This window comes from Citrus sinensis, chromosome 5 (assembly GCF_022201045.2).
Source record: "Citrus sinensis cultivar Valencia sweet orange chromosome 5, DVS_A1.0, whole genome shotgun sequence".
NCBI lineage: Eukaryota > Viridiplantae > Streptophyta > Magnoliopsida > Sapindales > Rutaceae > Citrus > Citrus sinensis.
Window position 1 is genome coordinate 32,800,658 of NC_068560.1, and position 21,602 is coordinate 32,822,259.

At 34.1% G+C, this 21,602-nt stretch overlaps 2 protein-coding genes across 3 annotated transcripts; both read left to right on the forward strand.

Annotated features, from left to right (window-relative positions):
- The first annotated feature begins 656 nt into the window (after positions 1-656).
- Positions 657-2,091, forward strand: LOC102620619 (chalcone synthase-like). Of its 2 annotated transcripts, XM_052442083.1 has the most exons (3): positions 657-879; positions 977-1,345; positions 1,430-2,091. In XM_052442083.1, the coding sequence occupies exons 1-3, from the start codon at positions 702-704 to the stop codon at positions 1,984-1,986; spliced, it is 1,104 nt and encodes a 367-aa protein (XP_052298043.1). In that variant the 5' UTR covers positions 657-701; the 3' UTR covers positions 1,987-2,091. The 2 variants fall into 2 exon arrangements, with proteins under 2 accessions (XP_052298043.1, XP_006472745.2); XM_006472682.4 differs by having other exon boundaries at positions 658-879; positions 977-2,091.
- An 11,462-nt stretch (positions 2,092-13,553) lies between these two features.
- LOC102620887 (protein NODULATION SIGNALING PATHWAY 2) lies at positions 13,554-15,306 on the forward strand. The gene has a single exon (XM_006472683.4). It carries the CDS (start codon positions 13,763-13,765, stop codon positions 15,254-15,256), a length of 1,494 nt encoding a protein of 497 aa, XP_006472746.2. The 5' UTR covers positions 13,554-13,762; the 3' UTR covers positions 15,257-15,306.
- The last annotated feature ends 6,296 nt before the right edge of the window (positions 15,307-21,602 follow it).

Consider the following 21,602-nt stretch of genomic DNA (forward strand, 5'->3'; position numbering starts at 1 on the left):
GTCATGGGACTCACGTTTCATCCCATCTCTTATAATGTCATATTCAATAATGGACCTATATAAATAAGAATAGAGCAGATTAATGAGCGAAATCGCAAACCATCCCCTTAAATTTTAAGCAAATCAACCATATCATTATTTGTTTGGGTTAGTCATAATAGACTTAATATAGGAGGCCCTGATATACAAGAATGAATAAAATTAATAAAGTTATAGATTAGTATCTACATTTGGTAATGGGCCTTGGTATATTATATATATATATAATATTTTGTATTCATAACGTTGTCATATTTACTAATGCTCCAAACACAATGTTATGGATACAAAATATTATATATAAAATATACCATGCTTTAAAAAATCCCATATCAATTAATAATACAAATTCAATTATGAATTAAGTATCATAAAATTAAAGCAATCCTCAACTCTTGAGTTGATCTTTGTATATGAGTTAATCATATATACTTTTACAAAAATTTACATGTTGGTAAGGGATGTGTGAAGAAAAATATACATCACGTGATCTACATGATTAGCATTCAATTTATGAAAATCTATCAATTAATTTACAACTATATACCAGCATTTTTTTCCCCTACTTTTTAAAATATTTTTTAAAAAAAAGAACTCTATAAATACCAGTATTGGAAATTGGTTAGCATGCCGTGTTCATCAAAATCAAGGTTGAATATATAATGGAGAAAGTTAAAGATGGGAAGAACCAACAGCAAGGAGGAGGGTTAGCCACGATCCTAGCCATCGGCACTGCAAATCCACCAAACTGCTTATACCAAGCTGACTACCCTGATTATTACTTCCGTGTCACCAACAGTGACCACATGACTCTCCTCAAACAAAAATTCAAACGCATCTGTGAGTTTATTACGTATTTTTATTTCATGCATGCACATTAATAAATTAACATTAACATATGCTTTTTCTCAGCATGGTTATTGTATGTGGTTTACAGGCGAGAAATCAAATGTGAAGAAACGCTACTTCCATGTTACCGAAGATATTCTCAAAAAGAACCCAAATATATGTGCCTACGACGGCTCCTCCCTCGATAGCCGTCAAGATATATTGGTTAGGGAAGTACCGAAACTTGGCGAGGAAGCGGCAACAAAAGCAATCAAAGAATGGGGCCAATCAAAATCCCAGATCACGCATCTCATTTTCTGCTCACTTGTGGGCGTAGACATGCCCGGGGCTGACTATCAGCTGACCAAAATGTTGGGCCTCAACCCATCTGTCAAACGAGTCATGCTATACTTTCAAGGCTGTTACATTGGCGCCACAGCCATCCGAATGGCCAAGGACTTTGCTGAAAACAACCCTGGTACCCGCGTTCTAGTCGTATGCTCTGACTTATCCCTTGGTACTTTCCGTGGACCTTCTGATGCCAACTTAGGCTGCCTTGCAGGCCAAGCCCTCTTCGGCGACGGCGCCGCAGCTTTAATCATTGGCGCTAATCCTGACACTACATTGTCAGAAAAGCCATTGTTCCAAATTGTGTCGGGTGCACAAACGATTCTGCCGGGCTCCGACTCAGATGTTGCGGGACAATTCCGGGAAATGGGACTCACAGTTCATTTGTCCAAAAACGTAGCCACGGTGGTATCCGAAAACATTGAGAAATGTTTGGATGAGGCGTTTAGTCCGTTCGGAATCAAAGATTGGAACTCATTGTTCTGGATTGTTCAACCCGGTGGCCCGGCTATTGTGAACCAAATTGAAGCCAAACTTGGGCTGAAACAACAGAAGCTCTCGGCCACGAGACACGTATTAAGCGAGTACGGAAACATGGGTGGGGTGAGTGTGTTTTTTATTCTAGATGAAATCAGGAGGAAATCGGCGGAGGAAGGGAAGGTCACCACAGGTGAAGGGCTCGAGTGGGGCGTTATGTTCGGAATTGGTGCTGGTGTCACTGTTGATACCGTCGTGTTGCGTAGCTTTCCCTTCCCTACTGTTACAACCTAGCTGGTGGACAGTGTCCTACTCGACACTCATCAGCTAGCTCTCAAAACTGTGTCAGTGTTTGCATTTACAAGCGCCATGCCATCCATCCAGGATTGATTATTATCACTTAGGCTTCATTTGGTTCTTATTCTACGAAAAATCTAGATGAATAACTTTTTCTAATTTATTAAGGTTACTAATTATAAGTCGTATTTACTATAATTAACAACTTTTAGTTTACGGCTAACTAAAATTTACTCTTCACAACATTAGGATTAGTATTTCTCAACTCTCAAGCCATAAAACATAATAATTTTGTTAACCTCAAGGTTGAATCAGTGTGAAATTTTAAATCTACATCTCTAAAGCAGCTATTCGCAATTTAAGGATACACATTCTGATTTATTTATTTATTTATTTATTATTGTTGATGTTTGTCTAAGAGTGTTGTTTCGATTAATGGTCAATATTTGTGATATATGGTTTAAAATTAGGTTACGGAATTAAGGGCTGTGATCGAATGATTATAAGTAGTTATCTTTGGTTGAACATTAAAAAAGAGTAGGTCTTTCGATACACGACAAAATTTCACATAAAATTCATTTTTAGTTTAAATTACCTAAATGATCAAATGCAAATGAATTCATTTTATGTTTTGAACGGAAATCAATTAAACACTGAAATAAATAATTATTTTCACAAACTTTTTACACTACCCCGTTATATAATTTATATTTATATTTTAAAAAATATTATTTTTAGAAAAGTTCAAGAGTTTAAATTTATGGAAATAAAATAATGTAATAAGAAGAAAATAATTTAAGATTTGTATATATTTTATAGATAAAAACTTAAAATAGATACTTTTTGAAGAAGGATACTATTTATGGTAAGATGGTTGATTTTAATATATAAATTTGTATATATATAAAATTAAACTGGAGTATTTTCAAAAGGGGTGTTATAAGGATTTTGGAGTGATGTTAAAACTCCACTTTTAAATGAAAACGCTCATGACTTTGTCAGTTACGCACTTGGATCCCGATGATGGGGTGTATTCGGAAGAATTCGTAAGTTTCATGGTCATACAAAGACATCAACTTTTTGTCCCAATGCATCAAGGCGACCTTGTCCCCTGACAATGTGTTGGGCGGGCCAAGTCGAAAAATTTTCACCGTCTTCATCTTGCATTTCGACTGCTAGTAATGTTACTGTAAAACCCATTAATTACTTTTATTGCACCTTTTTTTTTTTATTATTATGTATAATAAGATACAGTCAAGTACTCAAGTGCCGAGTTTTCCGGACATTTTTTTTTTAAAATTTTTTTATGGGTGCACCACATAAAGTCATTAACCAAAACTTTTGGGAAATTTACGAAAATAACCATAAAAATTTTGTTATTTTCACAATTAACCCTCTCAACTTTTTTCTATCAACATTAGCCAAACACACGCTTTTCTCCCCAAATTACCCTTCTTTACAGACCAAAAGCAACTTTCTTTCTCACATATCGTCAAACCAAAGGCAGCTTTCCACTCTTTAATCATCAACCAACGGCGACGGCAAAAGACAACGATAAAAGTGAAATCCGATCATAATCTATCCGGATCCAACACTAATCGGCATCACATGAGTTATTTTTTGAACTTGCTCGAGAGTTTCAGTGAACTGAGTCGTGGGTGAATATGGCGACAGGTGCCTGTCGCAAAAAAAACTTGGTGCGACAGGCACCTGTCGCACTTAGCTTGGTGCGACAGGCAACCTGTCGCACTTAGCTTGGTGCGACAGGCAACCTGTCGCACTTAGCTTGGTGCGACAGGCAACCTGTCGCACTTAGCTTGGTGCGACAGGCAACCTGTCGCACTTAGCTTGGTGCGACAGGCACCTGTCGCACTTAGCTTGGTGCGACAGGCAACCTGTCGCACTTAGCTTGGTGCGACAGGCAACCTGTCGCACTTAGCTTGGTGCGACAGGCAACCTGTCGCACTTAGCTTGGTGCGACAGGCACCTGTCGCACCAAGTTTTATTCGAGGATTAATCGCACCAAGTTTTGCTTTTCCATAAGTGCGAGCTACAGAGGGTCCAGCCTTCAACAAGTTCGGTTTTGTGTCACTTCGAAGCCATAAATCATTCCAAATTCTTATAGCTCAACGTCAAACTCAGCAACCCAGAACTTGAAAAGCCCCAAGAACGTGAAAGATCAATAGATTGAAGTGTAAAGCTAGTGATTTTCGATATTGCAAATAAAGAATGGTCATTTATGCGTGGATAGAGACTGAGATCAAGATGAGTTGTGTTTGAATATCGAATGAGAACAACTGGTAAGTGCTCTTGGCGAAGAGGCTTCAGTTTCTTGCAGTGCTTTGATTCTGTAATGTAAAACGATTTGCAAACCAACCTGTCGCACTTAGCTTGGTGCGACAGGCAACCTGTCGCACCAAGTTTTATTCGAGGATTAATCGCATTTGCTTGGTTATTATTTTGCTGGAAGAAAATAGAGTTGATGAAGATGGAAGTTCCAGAGGCACGCTTGCTCAACAACATGGCTTGGCACATTTTGTAGCTTGAACCTTTGGCCGTATTTGAGATGTCATATGTTACTGTTCTCTCTTTTTTTCTTTCTTAAATTTATTTTAAACGAATCATTGGTTGTCCAAGGTACTTGATTTAAAACTGCCAATATGTTCGTTTGGCTTCAGGCTTCAGGCACCAATTTCTAACAAATGAAAGATGAAGAAAATCCCAGAATTTGGAATCAGTATCCGAAGAAATTAAAAGATTCATGTTATCGATTATCTCAAAGTATCTATGAAAAATTTATTAACAAAACTTAGCATGAAAGAAAGATTGACTGCATTATTCCAAGAGCAGTACTCAACTGCCCAATCGTTCATAGAACAATATTCATCACTTTATGGTATCTTAAAAATTTTCTTCAGCACCTTAACCAAGTTCCAGTCTTTACGAGACATATCATCCTGAAAATTTGAAGCAACCGTAAGCAGACCAATATTACTGACATTTACCCCGTAAGCAGACCAACAAATTCAAAATTTGGAAAAACTGGATGCAAAAACATAAAGAATATAGGGTGCGAGAGGCTTGCTGTCGCACCAAATTGGTGCGGCAGTAGGGCGCTGTCGCACCAAAATTGGTGCGACAGTGGGGCGCGCATGCGCCCGCGCTGCTGCCCAGCGATGGGCGCCCGCGCGCGCTGCCCCCCACCCCCCCTCCCTCCCCACAACACTCAAAAATCCAAAAACAATACTCCCAAAACACCACCAACCACCACAAACACCACCACCACCACCATTATTCTCAAACTACAACCATTATTATTCTAAAATTTCATTTGAAATTAATGAAAATAAAAAAAATGGCTAATCTAGGTTTTGTTGAAAGTTGTAGATTGTAGATCGGACGTCGATGAAAGATGGAGCCACCGCCGACGAGGGCTGATGTTGCCGCCGATGATGGGAGTTGGTTCGGTTTGGGAGAGATGAGTGAAAGGGAGTGTTGGGGGAGAGATGAGGGAGAGGGGTATTTTAGTCTCAAAGCTTGTTTTATGGCTAATGTTGATAGAAATTTGTTTGGGGGGTTAAGATGAAAAAAACCAAAACTTTAATGGTTATTAGTGTAAATTTCCCAAAACTTTTTGTAGTGACAAATCTATCTACGCGTAAAGTTATTAAAATTTATGAGAGATAAATAAATACTAACCAAATAATATATTTTTAAATTTAGTAGATCTCCCCTTGGAGTTCCTTTCTTTTTGAAAGAATACCTGTATTAAACTTCTTATAAAAATTCGTTAAGAGTAAATATATATGTGTGTGTATTGAAGGAGTCTTATCGATTATTTTACCGCCATTATATACACCTCCCCCCCACCATTTTGTGTACTATTTACTTCAAAATAGATTCCTCAATAATAGATTGTCATTCTAGCCATGTTTTGCTAAATTATCTCAGGTTCTAACTTGATTTTATAAAACAAAATAATAATAATAAATTAAGGGGTTAAAAAAGGCAAGTGAAGGTGAAGGCCCGAAGGACGCATTTTTACTCTAATTTAATTCTTGAATTCTTACCTTTTAAGGCAAAACAAATCAAAAAATTCTCTCTTCCATAGTAAGGGATTTCTTAAGTTATTAGAGTATATATATATTGGGTCTTTTAACTTATTCTTTACCTTAATAACATAAGGATCTCTCATTATAATTTTATTATTCCTTACACACACACACACACACACACACACACACATTCTCATTTTAATAGAGTAAGGATGTCATTAGTAGATAAAAGAATACATATTTCAATACACTAACAGAGAAAAAAAAAAACATAGTCTCCAATGTATTGAAATATGTATTTTTTTTTTATATTTTAGTTATGCATCCTCAATATAACAAAATGAAAATGTCCTCACTAGAGAAGGTGTGTGTGTGTGTATAAAATCAATTTATATCTAATTTTAAACAAAAAAAATATAAATTCTTGCTGCATGAAAACATTCCATGGTTTAATTTTGAATATAAAATTTCTTCTTTTTATTGAAATGGAAATTTTAATTAGCTCAAAAGTTTGTCACGCCACCTAGAATGATTAATCTCTAAGTGATTACTCTCTAAATAAAATTTGAAAGCCATGAAAACAACATCCAAACCAAATTATTGTCATCGCTATCACTAAACTTCCAAAAACAAAACTCATCATCGCTGCTCTATTCAAAAAGAAAAGACAACCCTAGCAACAACCCTCTGTTTATTCTTTACTCTTTAAGTGTTCCAGTTTGCATGTTCTTTAACAATAACGTCACTATCTTAATTCCATAATTTAATCTTTAATGATGCTTCCACGGAAGCACTATTTTAAAGAATTAAACATAAAAAATTAAGTTGATTCTCTTCTAACCAGACAATTGTGTACCCATCACAGCCCTCTTTTAGTTTTCCAATTAATTAATCATTCATTTTTCGTTCATTATTAATTTTTATTCAGTTGATGGATCTGAGGCAGTGACATCACTGGCCTTCAGTTCTAACTTATTTATTATTGTTTCTTGACCGTACCTGATAAAAATTTTTATTTCGCAAATGACGTGTGCAAAAAAGTATGAAACTAGGTCAATTTTGCCAATTAAGAGACAGGAAAATTGAAATTATCGCTCCACGTGGAAGCTTACTAGACGGTCTGCCGGTGCCCAAGAAGCGCTTTTAAAACAAGTAGGAATCATTCCCGACCTCATTTTATTTATAATTATTTTACTAGTCTATATTCTATAATCTAATAACCAAAAGATCATGGCAAAGTACAATAGAGATGATTTTGGAAAGTTTCATTGTTTCGTTATCTTTTGTGTTTAGCCATTTTAACTTAGCAAAAGTTAATTATTTGGCTTTTGCTTTTCTAAATTTGCATGGTAACATTTCCCGTTGGGGGTTCATTGATAGGAATACAGAGTATCTCTACTGGTTAAGGTGATGCCTGTGCTACTTTAGGCTATAGGTCCCGCTAGTTCAGTTACGGGTGCCAGTATTCTTGGTCTCGTCGTTCAAGGCTTTTTTTTCTTTCTGGTGACTGCAAACAAAAAATGTATTGGTGATCATTCGAGCATCGAGCTAACCTATGGGATCGATCAAATTTATTATTTTTGTATCATAAAATTGATGAATGTAAACTCCTTAGAATGGACAAAGTTGAGATATACTTTATAGAGGTTTATTGTTATTCATGTTATTAGAGTAATTGGGTAATTTCAATATGATTATCGACCAATATGTTTCAAATGGAAAGTTATATCCTTATATGATGTTAGGAAATATGTCTCATTCTTCAATAAGGATTTGTAAATTCTAAATTATGATATTTCATATTCTTTTCTTATTTAGTTGTTTTCTTATTCAAAAGAATTCCTATTTAAGGAATAAATAATTTTCCATTTAGGACTTAATTTACTCATGGAGAAATATAACTTATATAAGAAAATGAATACTTATTCTATAAGAAATCATTATCATATATAGGGAAGTTGGGTTTACTTATTTACTTAACACAACAATTAGTTTTCTCTATAAGAAGACAATTTTTACCTTCTATTGTGAGAAAAACAATAGGTCCATTGAGAGAGTAGGTGTTATTGGGGTTTTGAATGTGATGAAAAATTATAAAGTAATTATAATAATTTTTCATATAGTAAATTTTCTCTCATTGTCCTTAATGGTTGTGGTTTTTTTTATAGTATAAGAGTTTTGCACATAAATTATTATGTTGTGTGATTGGTTTTATTTTCCATCTATTTTATTATTTATTATCTGTTTGATATTTTCGAAATTAAAATTTCCTAACGTATGAGTAAACATTTAAAAAAGACTCAGGGACCAAAACGTTATTAAACCAAATTTTTAATATTCATCACCCCCTTCGTTCAAAAGAAATATTTGTTTATCTCTGCAAGACTGCAATCCAATTGTTAGCTGAAGCAACAGTGTTTATTAATAACTTCAATCTATTCTGGGCCAAATAAATGTCAAAGAAAGACACCAAGAAAAACGAACCAGCACAAATTTCCAAATGCTTCGATTTGCCCAACAGTGTAAGCTGCAATAAATCTCTGCCGGTTGTTAAATGAACAAAACACCGGCAATGACCAATGAGTCATTCCTTCACTGCAACAACCAAAACCCGTGATTAATTTTTAACCAAAGTTAAATTAATCTTTCTAACAATTTGAGTCACCTTAATTGATAAATTTATGTTCACAATTCACTTTGAGCTGCCCAGAACTCTTTCAGTATTTTGAGTTTGTAAATGTATATGAACTCAGTGTAAGCAAAATTATCTTACTGTTTATGCTGGTCAGGACGCATGTATGACCTAAGTTTGCTCAAGTTGCAGCTGTTTTCAACTAGGGTTTTGCTCACTCTTTCCAATAAAAAAATAAATAAAAACTCTACGGCTCTTGGTCTGATTACGCCAACCCTGAGAGATTTCTTTTGCTTAAATAGTACAATGCACAAGAAATGTACTAAATTTCGTACAGCAGCAGCCGTTGATGATAATTATTTTTTACGTAGGGAATCTCATACGTGTTCTTGTTATATACGAGTAGATATTTATATTTAATTAAAAAAAAAATTTAAGTACGGTTGACAACTAGGGTTTTTATAATTATATGGTCAAAATTAATGGAATCTATAATTCTTTATTTTTTAAAATACAAGGCGTGTGTTACTGGCCAATGAGAGAGTGCTTTGACTCGAATAATGAAAGTTTTAATGTTTAAGCTTTCATCAGCATCCATTAATGTCTTGATGGTGATGGTTTTTTCTTTGCGAGGATAAATAAATACCAAGGATTAATTGGTAATAGAATTGATATTATAAATAGATCATATTTAATACCCAATTGGTAAATGTACATGAATCTGGCAGAGTTTTGACCATCGATTTAAATAATAACTTGCTATAATAAGTAAACTAATTTATATAGGTTATTTAGTTTCAATCCAAAAAAAGGGGGGTGATGAAGCAAATATTTTTCAAACAATTAATATAAGATTGAGGTGTTTATTGATTGGGGACATCATAAATGTTCAAATATTCGGTGATAGTAGTTTTTTGATTCGGAATTATAAAGTGCGGGAAATGTTCGAAAAAACTTTAAAACTGCGAGATTTTAAAAGTTTAAAACTTAAAGTGCTAAAACCACACGGTTTATACATTTTTCCGGACGTTCCTGCATTTTAAAATTCCAGATTAAAACATTTCTCTACGTGGTGATATTCGTGTTCCATTATAAATGTTCACATACAAATCATTCTCAAATGCAGGCACCCTTATTTTTTTAATGCAAGATACATTGGTAAGTAGTGTGGCTTAGTACAATTAATTTTCAATACATTATAAAGTCATATTGTTTAATAATATTAAAATCTAACTCTATTAAAATCTCACAGTTTAAAAGCGTGTCCGCATGAAAAAATTAATAATAAGAGCATCCGTGTGTATATATATGTGTGTGTAACATACCAAAAAGGCAAAAAAAAAATTCATATATTTTATATACTTAAAACAGCTAAATTCTTTCTATCTAAATCATTGAAATATCCATCGGCATTAAATTTCAGAAGTTGCTATAATATAGTATTAAAAATCGTGCTTGAATTCTACCTTCTTATATCAAACAAATTTTAAAAGAAAACTTTGCAAGATCAAATGCCAATCGGCTCATATTATAAAATTTCTTGTATGGTACCAGGGGTCTGGAAAGGCGACTAGGCGAGGAAGATCAAAATTTCATTTCTGTACATTCAATTCTTAATATAAAAAAAATCGTAACATACGCATATGTAAAATGTTACACACTTAGACAATTCATTTAAGCTTTTTAACTTTAATATTTTAACATTTTGGCCCTCTAGAGACAAGACTTCCAATTCTGGCTCCGACTTCAATTTACTTATCGCATGTAAATGGATAATTGACACTGATATTTTCTGAAATTTGTCACTAGCACAAAATTATAGGTAGCGTTCATTGAGTGATATGAGGCGTCAAGTTGCGATTAATAGCTAAATTAACAGATTAGCAGATGTCTTAGCTCTGGGTTAGGGATCAGAATTTGACCTGCACCCTAACTGCCGTCTAAAGTAGAGGACTGCGTGAGCTTGCCTCGCTTTCGCGGACCTGTCTGTATCAGTATTACATATTGCACGCCGGCCGTTGGACTTGGATCATTAAAAAACTATAATGATTCAATCAAGCGCCTCAGATATAGCCACGTCTTAGGTCATACACTACGCAATCCTTCACTGTACATTACAAATTTCCTTCTTTTTTTTTTTTTGCTTTCCCTGTTTTTACTTTCAGTCTTGCTTTTTACTATTTAATTTCTGTTTTACACTTTCGTCTTGAAGAATTTCACTGTCATTATCAAATGATTAGCAAGCTGACTTTTGACTAATTTAGCATTTAGATCCTAGAATCCCACTTAATTGTGATCGATCTCAGCCATCCATTTAATTGACATTTCTTTGAGGCAATCTTTTTTTGGGATAAGGATTTTCTGATGATATAATCATATACTGGACAAATAATTCAAATACTGATTGGTAATTAATAAATAAAAAAATTAAGTTTTATCCATATACATATATACTATCATTGAAAAACACATGGTAGGAAATCTTTAAAAACTAGTAGAGCCCACATCAGAAAGGATCCTATACCTTTCATTTGCCAATTAAAATGATGTTACTAATGTTTAATTATTTTGTACTTTAAACAACAATAACAACAATAATAATAATTTTAAGTTGCAAACCACACATCTCTAATTAGTGTCATTTAAGTTTGTGAAAAATTGGATGCACTTTCATATGATATGCCTTGTGGTGTAGAGAATAATAACTCTTAATTATGCAAAATCGTAATCTTTTTACTCAATTGAAATGACTTTATGTAACTTGCAAATATAGTAATAGATCTTCTACAAAATTCTCTTCAAAAGACAATAAACACTCGTCAAAATTCTATTCAAAAGACTAAATTGTTCGCCATAAATTAACTTTGACAGTTAATTTTTGCAGTGACAGGAGAATGTTGATGAGTTTTAAAACATGAATGGGAAAAAAAATTTATTCATGGGATTAATAACAGTTTTTTTAATTATATTTCCTAATCACATATAACGTAACAATCTAGGTTACGTTAAACTCATATGTAATTAACCTCGGACAAGTTATTAAATACATACACATAATTCACTACTTGTGTCGTCTTGGACTTTTATTATTAAACCACCCGTTCAAATTATTACAATAAGATTTAGTTGTATTTTTGTGGACATCTTTTACAAATATCAAGTAGTGTACTTATACATCGCACCACTAAAAACATGGCATAAAGTTTGCAACAAACATGCATGCATCAAGTACCCCATGCCAAAATTTACGATGAGCTTTATCTCATTTTATTTTTTCCTTGTCGCATTTTTTTTGGTTTCATCAAATTTTACTTATTGTTACATAATGTAATATTAACGTACAAAATTGAATTGATCCGGCCGAAAGTCATCCCGTATGTTCTATGGGGCCCATTGGTGTGGCTTCAAATCAACCAATCACGTCCATCAATATACATTTGACTGGAAACATTGTCGAAATTGTGGAGCCCTTTGATGGCGATTATCAGAACTGAAGCAAACATTCCCTATAAACTGAGTGTTCAGATCAGCATGCTGCATCCATATAATTTATGATTAATGATTTATTATTTTTTTTTCTAGAAATATGATTGGTGGGTTATGAGCAAGCAAGTAATGGGAGAAAATGGAGGTGAGACGGTGGAGCCGGCAGTGAGAGTGACGTGGCGGAGATGCTGACGTGGTCATACACGTAGTCATAGCAAATACAGACCAGTCAACTTAACTGAGTTTTGGAAGCACCATCTTTTAGGGTTTATCTGAATCGTAAGAGCCACAAGTGTGGGTTATGGCGTATGGTTAAAAAATGTCCAACTCAAAATCACTTTTCCACTTCATAGAAAAAAGAAAAAGAAGAATGGCGCTTTCCTCTAGCTGAGCTCTCATTCCGATGATTTCCACGCAAATTGATTCGATCTGTCCTTTCCATTAAAGTTGCTCAACTTTGGAGATTTTGCTGTTGTAGATCGGATTTTTCTGATATCAGTTATAAACCCCCCATTAGTTTGCCTCAATTTCCTTCATAACCACCAGCTTTTAATGTTGTAACCCGTAAATGATAGAGGTTAATGCTGAAGTTTTGCAATCTCTATATCAAAATTCATGCACATAACTAAAGTTTTGGCTCTTTTAATGATTGGTTGAAATGTATCCATGGTAATGTAGGGATTAAGAATTAATTAAAGTTTTTATGCTGAATGTACATTATTGAGTAGTTTTATTAATAATTAAGTAAGCATCAATTGAATTAGAAAAGCATCTTATGTATAAGTAAAAGTACTTTTTAAGTGTACTGAATGTCTAATAAGTGGTTTTTATAAGAGAAAAATTTTAGACTAAAAGAATATTTTTTTTCTAAAATATGACTTTAATCGTGTTCTGTTTTTTAAGACTTTAATTAGTTTACAATTGATTAAATTTTTAAAAAACCAATTGCGGCGCCTATTGAATAGTACGCAAAAAATAGTTCGGGGTACTCTAGGGCAATAACTCCAAAATAGAAGGGTTTTGATGTAAAGATTGGGGTACTCCTAAACATTGTTCATCAATATTTGTTTAATTGATTACGGCCCACTCGATTTTACATAAAGGAAAAATTAAGACCCCCTAATCATCGAGTATTTTTTTTTTAAAGAAATTATTGTTCGTGATATTTACAATTATATAATTATTGAGAATAATTTATATTAATTTTAATATAAAACAACTTAAATTAAAAAAAATTTAAATTAAACTTCTACAATACATCTTCACAAAATTAAACCACTTCCCTCACAGTTGTGAGGAAATGACTTTAACCACTGGGACAAACCCTAATGGTTAATCATCAAATATTTAAAACCAAACCAACAAAGGGATGTGCAGCCCATCTTATTCAATAATCAGTTAATAAAACTTTTAAGACTAAATCATTTTCTGCCTTCACTGTCTCTTGCTTCAGCTTCTTGCTCTCTCCTTACTCCCCCTCTATATATGCATCTCTATATACTCTATTTTAACGTTATAAAAAAACCCCTAAAAATAAACAACCTAAGACAAATAAACACACTACTCTCCTCTTTCTCTCTCTTCAGTGATTTCAGCCAGCATGGCCATGGCCATGGACTTCGATGATATCCTCCATCTTGATTTCTCCGGCTACAGCTCCACCACCACCACTACCACTACAGGCGACGACTATGCCTGTGACTGGAACGACTGGTCTCCGGTCGTAGACTGGGAAGCTCTATCTGGAGGTCAAGATGACTTTCACGACCTCATCGAGTCGATGATGGACGATAGCGGATTAAATCCTAATGCAAGAGTTGCAAATATTGCCCATGAGCCATGCAACTCTGTGTCAACTGAAACCAGTAGCAGCAGCATGGCCGTAGATGAAGAAACCAACGGCGAGGATTTCAAGGGCTTGAGGTTAGTCCATCTCTTGATGGCTGCAGCTGAAGCCCTAACCGGCGTCAACAAAAGCCGTGAATTGGCTCAGGTGATATTGGTTCGGCTCAAGGAGTTGGTTTCCCCTAACGACGGATCCAACATGGAAAGGTTGGCGGCGTATTTTACCGACGCCTTGCAAGGCTTGCTAGAAGGTGCCGGGGGCGTACATGGCAACAACAAACATAACACCAGCAACGGACCCCACCATCGTGATGACCATCATCACACGGACGTGCTCGCTGCTTTCCAATTGTTGCAAGACATGTCACCATACGTTAAGTTCGGACACTTCACAGCCAATCAGGCGATTCTCGAGGCTGTAGCCAATGATAGGAGAGTCCACATAGTTGACTATGACATCATGGAAGGGATTCAATGGGCGTCGTTGATGCAAGCGCTGGTTTCTAGAAAGGATGGCCCACCAGCCCCACATCTTAGGATCACGGCGTTATCTAGGGGAGGCAGTGGTAGACGTTCGATCAGCACCGTTCAAGAAACGGGGCGTCGTTTGGTTGCATTTGCAGCATCAATCGGTCAACCGTTTTCTTTTCATCAGTGTAGATTGGACTCTGATGAAACGTTTAAGGCATCAGCCTTGAAATTGGTAAGAGGAGAAGCGTTGATTATCAACTGCATGTTACATCTACCTCACTTTAGTTACCGGGCGCCCGATTCGATTGCTTCGTTTTTATCAGGAGCAAAGACCCTGAATCCGAAATTGGTGACTCTAGTCGAAGAGGAGACCGGACCCATTGGAGATGGCGGGTTCGTGAGCCGGTTCATGGACTCATTGCACCATTACTCAGCGGTTTATGATTCACTGGAGGCCGGGTTTCCAATGCAGAGCCGGGCTCGGGCTTTAGTGGAAAGAGTGTTCTTGGGCCCCCGAATATCTGGGTCATTGGCTCGGATCTACAGAACATGCGGAGAGGAGGAGGTTTACTCTTGGGGGGATTGGTTGGGTGCAGTGGGGTTCAAGCCAGTTAATATAAGCTTCGCCAATCATTGTCAAGCAAAGCTTTTATTAGGATTATTTAATGATGGCTATAGAGTGGAGGAACTAGCCAACAATAGGCTTGTTTTAGGGTGGAAATCTAGGCGTCTGCTCTCAGCTTCTGTGTGGACTTCTTCTCTCGATTCTAATTTGTAAAAAATAATAATAATAATATTATTAATAATTAGCTTGCTCATTTTTAGTTGCATCATTTGCTTCTTTGGGGTGGCCTATTTGTATTGTGTGTTTGTTAGAACTAAGTTATGGTTTTTGAACCTTCTCAGCAAAATTATGAACCAAAATCTTACTAAAATGTTGTAATTTACTCTTCAATTTGATTTTGCTGATTCGTTTTGTGTTAATGCGGCTTGTATAAGCTTTTGAGTTTTGAGTGTTTCACTTTCAGATGTAAGTTGTGCTTTATTTTAGGTGGATTTCAAAGAAAAATTATTGAATATATAACAATGACAGTCATCTAGGTGATGTTACAAATTGTACTTGTACACATACCGTTGTTTGTTTAAAAATTGGGTACCTGCTGTTTGTTTAACTGTGTGTATGCCTGTGCGCCTCTCTCTCTCTCCTTTTTTTTGGTAAGGAGTCACGAATCTATTAGAATTCTTACTTACATTATATATTGGATGTAGTATGATAAGTATAAAATTGGAGTTGTAACTTTTTACACCAAAAATCATTTATGAATGTATGTATAAAATTGAGAGGTCGTAACTTTTAAACAACTACAACTTTAAAATAAAATGACTAATTGTCATGTAAAAATGGATTGCTGGTTGACAAACATGAATTCCCAAATTATAAAAACAAATATTTATAGGTTATAAGTTATATCTCTACTATGAACTTAATCGTTTACTCCATATGCAAATTAGTTGCAACAAAAAAGAAAGGAATGTACATAAAAATACAGGTTATCTTTGAATTTGATAGTTGATGATTTTTTTATCACTTTTTATTATAGTTATGGGAAATTATCCCTCAAACATCTTTAAAATATTGAAAATGTAGGTAAAGTTTATAAAAAAAAAAGATTGATTGATTCATTTTTATTTATTTTTATCCAAAAAGTGTAAGTAACCACCATGAGTTTATGATAATATCTCTGTATTTCCTCAAGTTTTAGTCTTATATCCACCAACCACTTTTCCTTTAACTTCAATCACAATTAAAAAATATAATTTAAAAGACCATTTTTCCATTAAAATGAAAAAAAAGGAGTAAAATCTTTGTTACCATCTTAACTAAATCTAGGAATAAAATAATATTTTATCTTAAATTTTTTATTAATGACTTAAGGGGTAAACTGAAAAGTATCTAGTTGATATTAAAACTTGAGGTGATGTAAAAATATTATCAAAAACTCAGAGTGACTGCTTGAACTTTCGATATTTTTGAGGTGATTGGCGAATAATTTTCCTAAATATTAAGATGTCAACAATTATTTCAGTGTTAGAATCAATTCTCGTACAAAAATTACTCGAGTCAAAGCAATAATCACTCACCAAAAAATAATAATATATGCACCAAAAACAGCACAAAATTTAGAACAAAAGCCACAAAAGATTAAAAAATTTATTTTGTTGTGAATTTTTTTTTCTAATAATAATGTTCCATTTCTTCCACTACCTCTCTGCACATATCATCAAATTAACTTTAAAAGGTAATCGATTCTCTATAGCATCATTTACACCTACTCCAGCAATTGTCATTTTCCCTTTAAGTTCGGCCCACTATAATCTATAAATTTCAACCCAAAATAATAATAATAAAATTCACAAAATGAAGATCTTGGTATATGCTGAAGGGTGGTTCACGTTTCCCTATCTTTGTACGTATAAGCTTTGCTGAATCACATGATTAAGAGGCGAAGATTCTTAAGAATGTACCTTTCACAGCAATTCTATATAACTTTTCTTCGTCAATTTAAAAACATAGACAATCGACATGGTTTTATGATAATTTAGATCACCATCGTTGAAAAAATTAACATGATGTCATCCCAAAAAGTTCTCTTTTGTACATCATTCTCAGAAATGGCATCTAATTTCTCTGCTGATATCTGCTAATTTTGTTCATATGAATGCGTTTTTTTTTTAATTATTATTTCTCCATATAAAGCGTCGGCGTGTCATCAGCTTAATTTTTAATAAATTTGAATAAATCCGAGTGTATGATCAATCATGTAATCTGCAGTAATTAATATATTTTGGTCCAGTTACGTTGTTATTGATGATTTTTATAATTTTTGTATTTGGTTAATAAATCAAGATTCCATCGACGAAAGCTCAGTTCCCTGTCAAGAATAAGCCTGATACGTTGTGCAATTGCAGGCGATTGTCATGTATGAGCCCCTTTGACGATGCAACTACAGTCTACAGGCAACTTGGAGGAAGTCAAGGCCTTGAAAGTACAAGAACCAATAGTTTTAGTAAAGCTTTATTTGATGTCTAATGATTCCAAACATTGTCTTTTGAAGATGCCATGCGACCCTCCATATCGTCATGGTGGAAGTAAATAATTTGGACTTTAACTGCAGCGCATTGCCACTCGGTCAAAATATTCTTAAGTCCTTCTCGTTTGCGAAATGCGAGCAGAGCATAGACATCTCTCGTATGTGAGTATTATTTATTTGGATGTGTACTTCATAAAATTTAATGTAATAATGTAAGTCTCAATTATGTATATATGAGGGCATATACTTCATAATACAATAATCTGATATGTAATCAATATTAAAAAAAAAAAAAAAACTGCAGCGCATTGGTTCTCAAATTGTAACGTTCTACTGAGTAAAATATAATGCTGCGATTATTGATTATTAAGATAAACTTGTATAAGAAAATAAACTGCGCACGTACGTGGTACAGAATTGTATTGACATAGTATTGCAAGATTGTCATAAACATGTATTAAAAATGAGCTAGAGACCTACATTTATGTGTCCAATACGGTATTTAACAGTAATAACCCTTTATAATAACATGCATTGTCGGTGTGTCATCGCATTTCTAATGATTTTAAGAGTAATCGCACATAATCCTAATACATTATTTATCATACAAATGGTATGATTAATCATACAGTAATTAGGATTATAATTTATTTTTGTATCTAGTAAATAAATTAAGGATTTCCATCAAGAACCCAGTTCGCGGTTAGCAAGCCTTAGCCTGTTTGATGATTCAACAATTGGCCACTTGTCACTTGTAGCAAGTTAAGGCCTTGACATTGGACTTTGAATTTGTAAATTCTTTTATAAACTCCTGATGATTAAGTAGAATAATTACTTGCCTCTGAGAAGTATAAAACCCATATTAAGCCTGTGGACGAATCCTTTAGAATGCATCTTTCGCAGCAATTATGTATAATTCTTCTTTGTTAGTTTAAAGTTAGACCGCCCTCGTTGAAGATATTAGCATGGCGTCATTGTAAAAAGTTATTTTTTTGTATATCATTCTCACAATCAGTGGTATCTATTCACTACGCTGATTTTTTAAATTGAACTGAAAAAATCAAATAGACTTGCTTCTTTTAAAATTCCTCCCTATCTTCGATGCATCATCCTTTTCTTTTTAATAAATTTTAATCCTAATGTGTAGCACTACCCTTAATCATATACTTTGTAACTGTAAAATGACTGGTCTAATAAACCAAGGATTCCATCGACAAATGCTCAGTGAGCCTGCTCTATATATGTCCAATTGCATCAAATACTAATTAATAATGGAGGTACGTGGAGTTTATATTTCTTTATTTAAGATTTAGATGGAGATAAAAAGTACTCATAAAATATCAATCTTTGGTAATTGTAAGTAGTGAGCATTTATAATAAATGAAATTACTCTCGAGGCAGGATAATAAAGATGTTATGGTTAATTTAATAGAACAGGTGAAAATATCTCATATATAGTGTGTTTATCAAAGTATCTCCAGCTTAAATTATTTAAAATATCTCCTCCCCGACTCCCCCATCCCCGCTCAACAACAATAATAATTTTTTTTAATAATCTAGATTTTTGCACTAACTCAGATTATGGGTCTGTTTTACCTAGACTCTAAATTAGGGGATTAGTTAGGCACCCTAATTTGATGGCCATCCCATGATAAGACAATAAATGATAGAATTTTAAACTTACCAAAAGGGTCAATTATGAGACCTCCATACATTCAAGCATCAAATCCTAAGCCCTCAACCAATTGAGCTGCTCTTTGGGAGCCCCTCCAACATTAATTATTGATCTAAAATCACGGTGGAAACGACGATTAATGTTATAAATCTTTGAATTTTTTTTTTTTTTTTGGAGAAAGCGGGGTGTCTAAAGGAGAACATCAAGTTTTAAATTTAAGACATATGCTTCACGAGAAATGGGGTGTGGAGAAAGCTTTTGATGAGTTCATACAAATAACGCCACCCGAAGAAATTTAATGTATTGTCATGTGTAAAATTACAAAACAAAACAAAACAAAATGAAAGTAAATAAATAAGTTAGGCTCATGGCTATATCATGCAAATGCAATTTGTATGAGTAAGGCTATTAAAAGCTCCTAAAAACATTATGCATTTATTTATTTCATACCACAAGAAGGTTAGGCAATACTCAATAGGCAAAGGTTCTTGCTTAATTTTTAATCTACTAGTTTGCGTTGAATAACAGGAACATAAAATTACTGGTTTTTTTTTTAAAAAAAAAATTATATGTTGATAAAATCATATGCGTATATGAGTCATTTTATTTTAATTGAATGTATCAATTGCTTAAGATTGATTTTTCAAATGTTGTTTAAGTGTGATCGTAGGCTGAGATATTAAAAACAAGAAGATCTTCGATCAGAAACTGAAGGAATCAAGGATTGACCTAGCTAGCTAGCAGAAAGTAAGTATAATAGTGGGAAAAAAAATTAAATTAAATTAAAAATATATTAAATAATCATTTTGATGGTTAATATTTTATTTTTTATAATGAATTTTGATATCCTTGCTTTACATTGTTTGTCTATTAATAAGTGTCCGAAGAAGTGGCTTCATCAAGCACCGTGGCAACAACCGAGTCCTCGGAAGAAGAGCCAGTGGTATCCGATTTGACCGAGTTGAAAGGCAAGGTCAAAGAAGCTGAAGAAGAACACGACAAGTTGAGTGCCGAGCTTGAGAAAAAGCAGAAAGAAAAGGAGGGTCTGTTGAAAGAAAATGAATTTTTGACCAAGAGGAGAGATGATCTGCTGCATAAAAATTGAAGCGGAGATACCTTATTTTCATCAAAATATATTATGATGAGATGAAACTTTTTATTTGCAGTTGTAATAATAAGATTTTTAGAAAAAATATACTGCATGAAACTATTTTTTAAGTTTTATGCGACCGGCCCAGTTGCCAGTTTCAAATAAGTTTATTGAAATCAGATTTCAGATTCAAAAATTTCTTTAATAACGTTTTCTCACCGATAAATATTTTAAAAAAAGTCTGAAAAAAACATCAAATAGCTAGCCATTAACGTCTCAAAAACTCTATTTATTTTTTAAAAACAAAATTCCCAAAACAATTTTTCAATCTAAAATATGATCACTAACATAAGGCCGGCTAGAGCGTTTGTGACATGCAAAATGGGCCGAGTCAATTGTCATCAATTCATGGCGCAGTACTGTCGGTGCCTTTCACAACAATGAACCTAACCACCATCGTCGGACGGACATATTCACATATTGTCTGTCTCTCACTTAGAAGAGAAGTTCTCTTCTCTGCGCATCGTCTTAGCTCAAAATGGCATCTACTTTCTTTGATGACAATTCTGAATTCAAGTATAAAAAATGCGAAGACATAATTCTTAATTGTATAATTATAATAATCACACAGAAGCATTGTCGGTATCGGTGCGCGACGTCATCAGACTCATCACCACCTTTTTAATGATTTTAAGAGTAATCAATTAACCCTAACACGTTACTTATCATATGAACGAACTTAACTTGTAATATTAAATTTTGTACTTCTTGGTATTGGTTAAAAAAATTAAGATTCCTTTCCTTCAACTCAGGACCCAGTTCAGGATTAATAATATTTAACCTGTTTGATGATGCAAACATTTGCTACTTGCAGCGTGTTTAAGGTCTTTCAAAATGCAATTTTTTAAAATAAAATCCAGGTTATTAAGAGGAGAAGCTTTGCCTCTGAGAAAATTATTAAATAAGATTCACATATTGAACATGATGAGCAAACGCAAATAGGTTTCTACTTTCTGAGGATGCAAATGGAGAGTTAATAAAATCAGAGTTCGAGGGGACCAAGTCTGTTATCTCGGCGTAAGCACCGATTAGTGTAACATTTTGATGTGGAACTCCAGGAAATTAAGGATAAATAAATCGATAATGGGTGTCTCATGATTTGGTGGTTCCGTTCGTATGACTTGCGCAACAAATGGGGACTCCGTAACGGGCCCAAGACGATTGCATGGCCCAATCAGTAGCTATTTTGTCATGACTGCGTCTTTAC